This window comes from Miniopterus schreibersii, assembly GCF_964146895.1.
Source record: "Miniopterus schreibersii genome assembly, chromosome: 12".
Taxonomy (NCBI): Eukaryota; Metazoa; Chordata; class Mammalia; order Chiroptera; family Miniopteridae; genus Miniopterus; species Miniopterus schreibersii.
The window spans coordinates 68776842-68790093 of record NC_138112.1 but is presented as its reverse complement, the minus strand read 5'-3'; the positions used below and the strand labels follow the sequence as shown (position 1 = coordinate 68790093).

Sequence of the window (13252 nt, the reverse complement as noted above, 5' to 3'; positions counted from 1 at the left end):
TGCCTCCCCCAACACACCCTTTCTGCACTCTTCTCAGCTGCTCCCTGCTGCACAGCCTACTAGTTCCATCCCTAATGGTGAGGCCTAAAACTGTCCCTGGGCTGAGGATGGTCATCACCAAGAACAGGCAGGAGTGGGAGGTGGGCTGCACTCAGGAGACTGTGCCACCCCAGCCATAGGGGAGGCACTCCCAGGGAGAAGTCAGGTGGAGCCTCCTGAGTCTCTTTTGCATCCCTTGGTTAAGGGGAGCGGCTGATGGAAGGCTGGTGAGGGAGGAGACAGTGAGAAGTCTGCTTTGCCTGGCCCTGTTGGCAGCTTAATTGTCAGCTGTCAGTGTGAGAACCACTTAGCAGCCTCTTGCTTAGGAAATGGATATGTGGGAAGCTGACTTCTGACAGCAGAGATGGCAGGGTCCAGAGAGGAGGGTAGACAGGCCAGGGAGGGGAGAGGGCCTAAGCTTGCAGTTGGGGCCACGGGGCTCCCGCTCCCAGACCTGCACCTGGGCTGCTGGAGGGGAACAGGGAGGTCTGGCATACCCTACCCCACTCAGCCTTCTCCCCTTTCCCCACACCATGGTGTCCAGGCAAGGAGGAGTTTGTGGCGACCTTCAAAGGCAACGAGTTCTTCTGCTACGACCTGTCACACAACCCGATCCAGAGCAGCACGGACGAGATCACGCTGGCCTTCCGCACCCTGCAGCGCAACGGGCTGATGCTGCACACGGGCAAGTCTGCCGACTACGTCAACCTTTCCCTCAAGTCTGGGGCCGTCTGGCTGGTCATCAATCTGGGCTCTGGAGCCTTCGAGGCCCTTGTGGAACCTGTCAATGGCAAGTTCAACGACAACTCCTGGCACGACGTCCGGGTCACCCGAAACCTGCGCCAGGTAGGGAGAGCAAGAAGAAGGCCAGGGCCTGGCCATGTCTGGGGCAGAGTGGGAGTGTGGGTGGGAGGCATCTGGACAGAGCGCTGAAGTGTGGTTGTGGAGGAGATCAAGGCTCGGGGCTGAGAGGTCCATGAGTGTGGCTGTAGTGGGCAGGCTTCAAGGACCAGGGAGCTGAGCTAGGGAGGTGGCTGAAGAGCTGCCCAGGGTAGGAGTTGGAGGGACAGGGTAGGGCTGGGCTCAGATTGGTGGCAGTTGCAGGGGTTTCAAGGGCTAAGAAATCAGGTGATCTGGCAGAAAGGTGATTTGGGAGATGGGAGGAGAGAGAGAGAGAGCCTGATGAGTGAGCCCTGGGGTACGATGAGGTAGGGAGACACTGGCCTGGTGGAGCAGCTGTGGTGTCCCAACACTAGGGCAGAAAGGCACAAATGAAAGCCTGAGGTTGTGTGGGGGCAGGATGTGCCTCAGGGGGACCATTCTAGGACAGAGGCAGGGATTGGGTCAGTGTGCGGTGGAGGTACAGCAGGTGAGTGAGGGAGAGCAGGGCGGAGGTGGCTTGTCCTGCCTCTCCTCTGAGCAGCACACTTCCTTCTCTTTTCCCTTCCAGTCCCTCTAAAGGAGCCCATGCCCTCTAAGCAGTCTATGGTTGTCTTTCCATGGCTCCCAGGCCAGCCTGTGCAGGAGCTCAAAGGAGACTCTCGGGTCGGCTGCTACAGGCAGGACAGGGCTCTTCTTCACAGTGTCCCCTCAGCTCCTGCTCTCAGGCTCACCCCCTGGAGAGGTGCTGACATTTCTGGGCACGTGCCACCATGCATCCTGCCTTCACTTCTTCATAGTGGCCTCTGCTTCTCATAAGGCCCAGGGTGGCTATGGCTGGTAGGGCCATCTCTCTGGCCAGGCTTCCCCTTGACAGCAGCTGCCATAGCTTGTTTCCAGCCCTGAGAAGCTCCTGCCTCAAACAGGGTCCAAGCCATACCCTTCTGTGCAAGCAGGAGAGGCCACCATGCATCCTGCCTCCACTTCTTGTCTCCCTTCCCTGCTCACCCAGAGGCCCAGGCTTTTGCTGGCCCTTCTCTCTTGGGCCCACTGCTTTTTTGTGTAGCTGATGGCAGGGAAGCTTTTCCAGCTCCACCTCCAGCACTAAGTGCAGCCAGGAGCAGGCGCATCTCTGTTGGTTTAGGGCCCTCCTCTTACTAGTTATCGGCTCTGTACTTTCTGGTTCTGGTTGTGTGGTGGCCAACCTTCCTGTCTCTCTTCATCATTGCCCTCCTCCTCCTCCTGCCCTTCCTCCATTGAAAGGCTTGTCAGTGGGGGTCGGGATCCCGGCCGACCTCTCACTCTTCTTACCTATTCTTCAGCGCCATTGAGTGATCTCCCAGGGATCCTCTTCCTGTGGTTCCTTCCCTCGTCCACCCATTAGGACACCATGAGCACTCCTGCTGTCCTTCCCAGCCTGCTCTACCTCTTGCAGTTGGGTCCCTACCCAGGCACCTATTCTTAGTGCCCCTGTGCTCTATGGAGTGGCATGCTAGGTGGGGGCACTCCTCACAGTGCAATGCCCTCGTCATGTCATATCATTCCTGGAGCGAGTCAGAGGTATGTCCTGTGTTGTCACCACTGTCTGAGTGAACCTGAGTGTGTCAGGTACATCTGTCGTACTTTTATGTGCCACACACATTTTACTGCATGTATGTGTTGGGGAGAGTTGCCTTTGGTGCTTTTCAATTGCTTTCCCTCTCCAGGACCGGTGCTGTCACCTGGCACTGCCTCTGGCAGGAAGACACTGTGAGCTCAGAGTCCCTGTCTGTGCAACATTTGGCCAGAACAAATGTACTGTGTGTCCATATTGGGTACAGAGGGAAAAGGGCATGGTCCCTGCCCTCCCAGCCCTTTAGCTCTTGAGACAGGATGATCTGCTGAAAGTGAACTCAGCGAGACCATGCAAGTGCCAACAGTGTGACAGAAACTTTAAATGTTCTAGGAACTAGAGAGACCTAGAGGAGGGAGCAGTCTGTGGCCGAGGGAGCAGGAAAGGCTACAGAGGGGACGAGGCTTGGGCTCAGCAGCACCAAGTGTGGACAGTGGCCCGTGGTAGCCTCTTCCTGGGGCTCACAGAGTCATGGGCCCAAGCTAGTAGCTGATAGAAACGACTCCCCTAGCCTGTTCCACTAGATGGGTCTCCAGGACCAGAGAGGGTATCTACTTAAAGGCTTTGATCGAGAGCTCTTCTTAAAAAGGGTTTCTGGGGGTATTACCCAGAAAGTGAGGTATACCCATAAAGTGAGGTACAGCGCTATTTTGGTGACTGTGGCCATCATGGGGAAGGTCAGCCTCAGCATTCTCAATTCACTGGCTTTACCCAGGACCTCACCTGTGGTGAGTCATTCTCACCGGGCCCTTCCAATGTGTGTATCTTTCAGGGCTTCTAAGAATAAGTTATTGGGTCCTGTTATCCCTCGAGTGGTGGTTCTTGATTGAGGGTGGTGTGCCCCCTGCTTCCCAGGAGACACTTGGCAATGTCTGGAGACATTTTGGTTTGTCACAGCTTGGGAGAGGGTGCTACTGGCATCTAGTGGGTAGAGGCCAGGATGCTGCTAACATCCTATAGGGCGCAGGACAGCCCACCAGCAAGGAATGACGTGGCCCAAAATGTCAGCAGGGCCGAGGTGGAGAAACACTGCCAAACAAGTTTATGTAGTGTCTCGATGGTGTCCTTGGGTAGGAAGATCCTTTTGTAATCAGAGGGGGGATGTTGGGTTGGGAGTGGGTGGTTTTAAACCAGTGTCCTGTCTCCTCGGGTTTTGTGGGCAGCAGCAGGGACCGGAGGTAGTGTAAGAAATGACATCTGCCTCCCTTACAGGGTAGATGGCAGGGTCTGGGAACACCGGGTTCCACACTGTTTTCCCCAGGTGGTTAGGCCAGAGTAGGGAGGGCCTGCCCCAGAATAAGCACTGAGGGGGGTCTCCCTTCACCTTGCTTCTGGGTCGAGAGGCCATCTCCAAAGATGGGAAGGAGGCTGGATTTCCCCCCTTACCCTGGAACTAGATAATTATCCCTGAAATCATCAAGAGGCTCTTAGGACACAGCAGTTAGGGCTGGAGGAGGCCTGACTGAGATAGCACCTTGCTCTTGCCTTCTCCCTTAGAACCCTTAGAACCCTGCCTAAGGCCACTATGACCGGAGGTGTCTCTTGGAGGATCTTTGCAGAAATGATTACCTTTGAGAATTTCCTGAGGTCTATTTTAATCCTGGTTGCACTCTCTTCCCATACCTAGTATGCCTCCCACCATGGGAGGTGAGTGCAAACCCATTTCAGCAGCCAGCACCAAATTCAAAAGACAAGCTGGCTACCAAGGTACCACACAGTGCTTCCTCCTGCCCAGCTCCCATGATGCTGCTTCTCAGTATGGAGGTTTCCAGGAGCTCCCCTGGCATCAGGGAGGCAGTCCCCCAAAATGGGGTCCTCCAGGCATTTGGGGCTCCCTCCCCTACCTTCCAGCCCCAGGCCATCTTCTCTGGCAGCTCACATGCCCTGGCCCTGCCTGGCACTGTCGTAGGGTCTAAATGCGCTCCTCTATGTACCCCATCTGTGCTGGATCCCCAGCTACCCCTGTGTTCCCACAGTTTGCCCACTGACACCACCATTCACCCTCGTTTCTGCCTGGTGAAATCCTAGAGCTGGGATTTGAGTCAGGCAGGCAGGATTCCAATCTCAGCTCTACCACTAGTTCGAGAGGCTTGAGGCAAGTGACGTAACCTCTCTGCACTCAGCTCCTTATCAGCCAAGTGAGCCTTTGCTGACTGAGGTGATATTGGAAAGCACAGGCCTGGCACCTTGTGAGCCCTTTCTGTCTGCCATTATTGTTAGCAGCGGGGCTCTTCAGTCCTTCAGACCAGGCCTAAATGCCTCCTTCTTCCCAAAGCCTCCCTTGACCCTCCCACCCCACCAGTCTTTGTTCTTTGCTATGTTCTGGCTTCATCATCACATTCTGTCTGTGTGGTCAATATTTGTGTTCATTTCTTTTCTCTATTTGTAGGTGGTAAGCTCCTTGAGGGCTTAATTTCAGCAACTATTGAGTCTTTTCAGTTGTTTTTCTAGTGTTCTTATCTGGTTCATTTGGGCTCTTTCTTGAAGCCAGTTGGTGAGTTGTGGACACGAGGACCCAGCAGATATATTCCACATGAACATCCAACTATCTCTCATCCTCCGGAAGATACTCTCACTCCTGTTACAAAGCCAGGAAAAATCCCCTCCCATCCTGCTCTGAATTTCTAGAGGACCCTGTTCCTCTTTTACAGCCTCCCTCAGACTGCACGCTGCATCTCTCCTCTGCCAGCCTCGAGTTCAAGGGTCTCGTTTCTCTTTGTATCTCACTGATTTTCTAACAATCCTGTGAAGTGGGAGGTATTCCCATGTTACTAGTGAGGAAAATCCAGACTCAGCAGATTAAAGAACTTGCCCAAGGTGATCTAGTTAGGCCGTGGTAGAATTGGAAGTCTGACTCCATGGCCACTCCAATTCTCTGCCTCCCGGGGCGGGGGGGCCTGGTTGTTGTCATTGGTTCAAAATGCAAGGCGGCTGTAGTTTGTCTTGTAGTTCCACCATTCTTGGACGTTCTCAAATCTCGAAATCATCTGACTGTTCTGCTTGTCTCTTGGAGAGCAGGCCCCTCTTATCTCTGAGTGGAGTGGGCGCCTCTTTTCTTTGTCCTGAGCTTTTCTTGCTCCAGCTCTGCAGAGATTGCCTTCACGCAGACCTTCATGATTTTTGTATGTAATCCCTCTCTTGGCTTTCTTGAAGGGCTGGGGCTACACTCAGAGTTCAAGGCAGAGATGGGGTATAGTTTTGTCCAAAGGCCCTTGAAATTAGCACTTGATGTAATGACTGACTTCTCCCCTCCATGACTTGATGCCCACCTCCCTCATCGAGCGCTGCCATTCTGGGGCCCCTGTGCTGTTTCTGTGGGTGGGGAACCCTTCACTATCCACCTATTAGTCTGAAATTCAGCTCTCCAGATGCCATCATTTGCAAAGGCACCGGTTGCCATGTCACAGGCCACCAGGAATGGGTTCCAGTGGGAGCTCCACTCTGGTATTTGGCCATAATTGCCCTCTCTGGCATGATCCCCATGGACTGGGGCCTAGATCTCCAATCCCTAAGTCTAGAGGGATCCGCTATCACCTGCTCCAGCCTTTAGAGGAAGCCTGGATCTCTGGACACCTTAGTGGACAGTTTAGGCTTAGAACTCACATCTCTTCCTTCTTAATCTTGTTTCTGAATGTGCTCTTCTATTTGTTAAAATGGAAGTTGTCCATGAAAGTTGAAAACTTTTAATTTTAGTTCCCACACTAGTTCTAATTCAAAAAGAGTAGCAGTTGCATCCCTTTCTCCCTGGTACCTTTCCTCTGCCTTGTTTGATGAGTGTGGGGACATCAGGCAGCTCTTACCTTTTTGGTGCAATTGGTTTAGCTGCCCTGAAGCTAACTGTTCCTTGTTCTGACTAGTTGGCCTCTTCATTTCAGACAATCCCACTAAGTAATAGTTCAGTCCTTGAATCACCTGTTACCCCCTTGCTCCAGACCCCCCCCCCACAGTTAGACTCTTGTCCTACTGCTATGTAAACTGCTTCTGCACCACTAATAATTAATATTGGTTTTTCAGCACTTCTTCTAGCTGCTAAATATTGAATTCTGTTATTTTTAATTATGTGAGGCCCTTATTAATTGTGTTACTCAATTAGCCCTGTGCCCACTGGTTATAATAACTCGCTAACTAATGGATCTGTCCCTGGAATACCATCCCTTCTTACAATCACTCTCTCGGCTGTGCAGTTCAGTATTTAAAGGACACCAAGCTATAGTGTCCTCCACCTCTGATAGTCTGGGTGAAGCTGCCTTAGTCCCTTTGACATCTCCTCCCCAAAGACCAGGGTGATTTTGAAGGTGGTTACTGTCTTTGGCCAGGAGAAGAGAAAATGAACTTGGGGGTAGAAGAAGCTGGCTTGTAGCTTAGGGAAGAGTAAAGGATTTTAGAGGTAGGTGGTGTGAATGGGGGTGAATTTCTGGTGCTGGCTGTGGGAAGTGGAGTTCAGGGGTTTGTGGGTGTGTATGGAAGGAGGCTGGGCTGCCGGGAAAGCCTTACCAATTCCAGAGACTTGCAGGGGTGGTGGTGGTGGGTACTTAATTCTGGTAGGGGCAGCTGCACAGAGGAACATAGGAGAATGGGGGTGGGGTGATTGAAGAACCTGGGGAACTTTTTGGGAAATGTGGGCTCTGAAAAGTCAAGTTAGGCAGGAAGGAGGAGTCAGCTGTGGGTAGGAGAGGGGAAGGAGAGGGAGGAGAGTTTGGGATGATTAGATATGATTTGAGAGTGAGCCCTCTGCCAGCCTGTGGAGGGCAAGCTTTCCTTTAACTCATCCTGGTGACGGCTCAGTCTCTCCTCCTTTCTGAAGGAAGAGAAACAGACCAAAAAAAAAAAAAAGGAGCTGCCCCTCCCCTATGGCTCCCTGGATCTATTTGCCTATCTTCCATCCCCAGGAAAAGCAGACACCCATATCCTTCCTAAGCTCCTTGGGAACCCCTTTCCTTTGTCCCCGAATGAAACTGCCTCTCATTCTCGCCACTCCTGTGATTCTCAAGGGGTGCTGGCCACTTGTCTCCCAGCCTGACAGCCAGCTGGCCCATCACCAAACAGTTAACCCATTATCTCAACATGGTCATTGGTCAGCCAGTTGGCCAGCACCAACTCACTCTTTAGCCAGTTCTCTGGAAAGCCATCTGGTTGACCAGTTAGCCAACAAACCCACCCGTCCATCACCTAAGTCAATAGCCCATCCCTTTCTCACACCCCTCGCTCCCCTCCCTTCCTTTCCCTCAACTTCCTAACCTCTCAGCTGATAGGATTTACTAATACTGCATAATTGGGTCTGCTTCTTAACCTCCCGCCTTCCCTCTTTCACCCTCTGTTGGAAAACCCCGTTGCCAACTCTGTGTGTGTTACTAACACGCTTATAACCCAGGGGACCAAGGGATGGGCAGGGACAGGTGGGGCAAGGTATGAGTGGAAGACTGAACTAACCTTTGTCTCATCTGCGGAATGTCGGCCATCTCTAAGTCTTTGCTTTCTTGGTCCAGTTCTTTTGTTGTTTTCTCTCTACTAACCAAGGTCTTTAACTGTTCCCCTTCTCTGCAGCAGGCTCTTCCTCGGGAGGGGAGGGGGGAGAGGCATCCAGAGGAGGGATGGGGGAGGGATTGATTGGGAGAAGAAGGGATTAATTTATGTGTGTGTTTTGTTTCTCCTTCCCATCATAATTTAATTTTCTTTAAACAAAAATACTCTAGCTGAACCTAATAAGGTGGGAGGGTCTGAACAAACAACCGAACATATATGGATATATATTTTTCCTCCTTCCTTGAGTTTCACAGTTGGTCATTTTATTTTTCTTTTCTTTCGTTCTGTTCTTTTGTTGTTGTCTTTGTTGTTTTTTATTTTTGACCCCCCCCACCCCCATCTCCGGTGAAGCACGCAGGGATTGGACACGCTATGGTAAACAAACTGCATTATCTGGTAGATATCACTCTAATTGTCTTACCGTTTGGTTTGCCGTGGGTTTTTTTAACTGTTCGATTCTCCCTCTTCTGTTTCCTTTCCCCGTTTGGTTTTGGTTGTTTTGCTCTTCCTTTTTTGCGTCCTGGACAATCTTTAGATTTTTGCTTCTCCTTTAGTTTTCCTCTTTCCCTTTTCTTTCTTTTTTGGTCCAAACTCAAATCCAAAAGACAAATGGAAATCGAGGAATTTGGCCTGTCCCTGCCCTAACCCCTGACTCCTGATTCCGATTCCTGGCCAGAGGGGCCCCACGTTCATCGGCTCTGGTTAGACCAGCCCCGATGCCAGGCTGCTTATATCTATTGCTTTGTTTTGTTCATTTTCCCCTCTCCCTCGTTTTTTCTCTTTGATTTAGTTTTTTTCTTGGTCTCCTGAAAATCCATGGAAAACACCATCCCATGACATGCTCTGCTCTGCTCACTGTCAGCTCCTGGACAGGCCCCTTGATTTGGAGGAGGGGGCTGGGGTGAGCCCTCCAGTGGCAGCCAGCGGGGCAAGTTACCCAGAGGGGGGCAGAAATGGCCTTGGGAGATGCACAGCAGCCTGGGACCAGTCCAGATTGCTCCTTCAAATCACCAGTTCACACCAGTTTGGGGGCTGCCCCATGCTGGCTGCCAGGGAAGAGGTGACATCCCTGCCCTCACTTCCCAACCTTGAGGGTTCCTGGTTCCGTCTTCCCCCACATTTTGCATGGCACGAATGGTCTTCCCCCCCACCAGGGACAGCGTCCAGTTCCCCCACAGCTCTGCTGCTCTGACTAACACTGTGTTTCACACTGTCTTCCTTCCCCTCCATTTCTCCTCCCCTCTCTGTCCCCTGCCTGTCCAGCATGGCCTCTGACGGGTTGGTTTCCTTCCTGTTGAGGGGGTGTGAGGAGGACACCCAGCAGGGGTAAAGTTGGGGTGGTTGTCACCAAGCTCCTCTGTTTGGGTTGGGCTCCGTCCCCGTGAGTGTTGGTGTGGGTGTCTGTGTAAATGCAGCTGGTGTATGTTGGTGTGTGGGTGCCAGTGTGTGTAAATGTTGGTGTGACATTTAGGGGTGTTAGTGGGAGACTGTACTTCGTGTTTGTGAGACTCTGCCAGTGACTGTACATGTGTCAGTGCTGGTGTGAGCTGGGGGCCATGTGACTGTGTGTGTGTTGAGCCTGGTGAGGGCTCTGTATGGAGGTGGTTGTGGGGGCAGGAGCAGGGAAGGAGCTGAGGCTGGCCCTTTGCTCCTCGCCTTGCCTTGGAGTGTGTGCCTGCAGGCCCTGCTGTGCGCCATCCCCTGGGATTCCCTTGTGCCTGCCGTGTCCTGGCTCTGCGGCAGCAGGCGGTTAGTCATTGCCTATTAATAATGCAGAGTGATTGAGCACCAGGCTGGGGACCCTGCAGATGGACGTGTCTGCTCCCACGGGGCTCGCGCTGCGTGGGGCAGCTGCCTGGCCTTCCCAGCCTCCCAGGTTCATGTGTCTGCCTGGCTGGCGAGGAGGGAAGCATGATAAGTAGGCTCCCAACCTGAGTGGCTCCACCACCTCCCCAAGAGGCTCTGCCTCTGAGGCCACCTGTGGCCTGTCCCGATGCTTCCTCAGGTGTGTGTTCCCTGCACCCACAGACTTGGGGGTAACCCTGTCGTCTGCCCTGTCCCTGAGCTAGTGCCTGTGGCAATAGCCGTCGTAGCTCTCCTAAACCTAACATCTTATCTGGTCACGCCCTGTCGTCCCCGTGTTCAAATGGAACCTTTTGGTGTTCCCAACTACACCCCTCACAATCTCTGTTCTCCAGCTTCTGCTTCTAGCATTTAGCTGCTGCCCACTCCTCAGGCCTGGCCGTTAAGTACCTGCCAGGAATTTTCTTTACAGAGCTTCACTGTGACTTTGGGGACAGAAGGAGGCAAGATAAGCCCATGTAGTATACCCCAAGCACCTGGGGAATACCATCTGAGAATTAGGGGCCTGCAGACCTTCCTTCAAGTCTCAATTCAGTTAAAAATTGACAGTGTCTTGGGCTAAACCACAGTTCCCAAACAGGCTGATGATACACCTGCATCACCTATTTCCTGGGGCCAGTGTGAAGGTCAGAAAGGGTAATGGAAGCGGAAGCATCTGTACTCTGTAGAGGGAATTATAATTTTATTAAGCTTTATAAAATGCTAACTGGCTATCTTCGTGTTTCCAGGGCAGGGATGTTTTGTAAAGATGCAGTTCCCTTCCCATAGCAGACCCTGGAGAATACAATGTCGCTGGCCCCACTGGAGACCCTATTACCATCCCCTCTTAGGAATTAGTCCTAAAATAACTGCATGAAACCCCAGAATGCTGCAGGAATTGGACCTGGGGAAGAGGAGGAGAGACAGGGTGACTTGGGTAAGCTGGTTAAGAAGCAAAGAATCCTGTCTGTATTCCTCCCAGGCAAGGGATGCTGCTAAATTCTCCATCTCTGAAGTCCACGCTCTCCAGTGTGAACATCACTGTTGATGATTGGAGCTGGTTGCCTGGGGGTATCTGAGTAGCCTCATGAACCCAGAGAAATCTGTCCCAGGGATCAGCTCTTTCAGGCCAAGACTGGAGTCAGAGAACGGGGCACCAAAGAAGGTTCACCTGTTCTGATTCCCAGGCAATCCTCAGCCGGGCTCTGGCTGGTTTTGTATTTATTTTTGTTAACTTTTTTCTTGTTATTTAAACGTTTCTCCCTGGGGGAGAGGATGAACCAGTTGAGAGGTCTGGATTAGGTGTGGTCAGGCCAATGGAAGTTTTTTTGTAAAAATAACAATAGTTCTTTGTACAAACACAGGGGGCTTTAGTTCCTCTAAATAGCTCTCAGCTTTTGAATATCATTTAAACTTGATGACTCTCTAGATTGCAGGCAGCAGGCAGAGATTATTCCCAGTTAACAGTCGGGGAAATTGAGGCCCAGAGAAGCCTGGGGTCACGTGGCCAGTTATGGAAGATTTCAGTGCTTTTATTCAGTCATGTCATGTGAGCCTCACTGTCAGCCTGGGAGGAGGGGGAGTGATGGAGGCTGTTAAACCCCTTTTACAGAAGGGAGTCAGAGAGGGAAAATGGGATTGTTCTGGAAAATGGCAAAGGCTAAAGAACTCAGGGTTTCTTACCTGAAGTTTCTCTTCCCCAACGTTTTCAAATCCAGATGTGAGGATTTATTGTTGGGCTATAATTGCTGGCTGGGCCATCTTCCTGGGGCATCTTCCCAACCAGTTTCTCTCTTTAGTTTCTCCCCCACCCCAAATAGATGGCTAAACCTTGACATGGAGCAGGGCTGCATGCCTCCCTCAGACGTCCTTCCCTGTCTTTGTTTTCTAATGCCACCCCACTCAGTTCCAAGTTAACCACCTGTGGCTCGTGAAACCTTTGAGGATTTGGTGACACAGAAATGGTGTCTCACAGGAAAACAGAATGCCCATGGCGGCAGTTTTGCCCATAATGTCAAAACATTTCCTGAATCCCCAAAGCCCACCCAGTCCACCCACAAGTTCAAAACACTTGCCCTCACTTAGTCTAATTTTCCCCCAGATCAGCCCCCTTCCAGGGAGGATGGCGACTCTGTGATCACAGCAGGGAATGGAGAAGAGCTTTGGAGGATGCCAGAGGGTTCTCCACTCTTCCTCAGTCTTCCTTCCTGGGGTATGGTGGACAAGGAGTGCCCCGTGGGGAGATTTGTAGCCAGGGCCTGGTTTCACATCCTACCAGCCTGCCTAAGTAGGGAGCCAGGGTGAGCAGAGGTGAGCTGAGGTCAGTGGGAAGGGCTGAGAGCCCACTCAGGTGGTAGGCTGCCCCTTGTAGCACCTCCAGCCACCCTCCTGGCTCCTGGGGAGTGGAGTGGGGCTGGGTGGCTGGGCGCTGGGCTCCTGCATCCTCTGTTCTCCCCACTCTCCTTCCTGCCTGGGTGTGGGTCTTCTGGGGCAGAGCTGTGTCTCCTTCCTCCTGGCCTACTCAGTCCCCACTCAGGCCTGGCCTGTCTGTGTGGAGTGGACTGGTCTGGGTTGGGTACAGAGTCTCTGCTGTGTCTTGGGGTCCTGACCGTGGTCCTGATGATGAAAAGGACAATGAAATGAGCCCATCAAGACTCCCACACGGCCTCAGTGGGATGTGGTGTGTGAGCAGGTGTGTCTGGGGTCCGTGATCAGTGGTGAGTGGGTGGTGGGAATGAGCGTCTGGGTCACCCTCTGGTGGGGAAGGTCTGAGTCTCATGTTCCCTTTCTTTCTCAACCCATAGATATCTGTCCTAATGGGGGCCCTCTCCCCTCCTCCGCCGGAAGGAAGCTTCTCCTTCCTGTACCCCCACAGCTCTTTTGCCTCCATCTCTGCTTTTCCCTGTCTCCCCCGGACCGATGCCTTCTCATGGTGGCTGTGTTCTCTCGCCTCTCCCGCTGGGCCCGGCCCTACCCCGGCCCTCTAACCTGCATGTGCCCTCAATGCAGTGGCTGTTCTGTGTTGCATGGCGCCCCCTGCCCTCCTCCCCGCCGGCCCTACCCCTTCCAGAAGCTGCGCGGGGGGGTTGGGGGGCAGGGGCATCATGAACCCCCAGGGTGGAGGGGGACGGGGAATTACTCCCCTGTTTCCTGCTTTTACTAACGAACCCGCCATTTTTGTGTCTGGACTTTGATTTGTCTGAGGGAACAGTTGGGTTTACTAATCTGTCATCTCCCTCCTTGCCCTCCCCAGAGACCTTCCTCCATTCCCCTGCCCTTGGCTTCCTTTCCACCAGTGCCCATCCCCCATGTTCTCTACTTCCCCCGCCCCCAGGCTGAGCCCCCTTCCTTTGTGCA

General features: G+C 52.7%; 1 protein-coding gene across 11 annotated transcripts in view; it reads left to right on the top strand.

Moving 5' to 3' along the window:
• The window catches only part of NRXN2 (neurexin 2), a gene marked incomplete at its 5' end in the record, with an annotated part of 96779 nt that overhangs the window by 22968 nt on the left and 60559 nt on the right, over positions 1 to 13252 (top strand). For 4 of the 11 annotated variants that reach the window (XM_081153403.1, XM_081153396.1, XM_081153399.1 and 1 more), the window contains 2 exons: positions 584 to 885; positions 8405 to 8449. In XM_081153403.1, the coding sequence (XP_081009529.1) occupies positions 584 to 885; positions 8405 to 8449 (347 nt within the window). The remainder of the gene's footprint in view (positions 1 to 583; positions 886 to 8404; positions 8450 to 13252) is intronic. The other 7 variants (XM_081153398.1, XM_081153402.1, XM_081153400.1 and 4 more) reach the window with 2 other exon arrangements.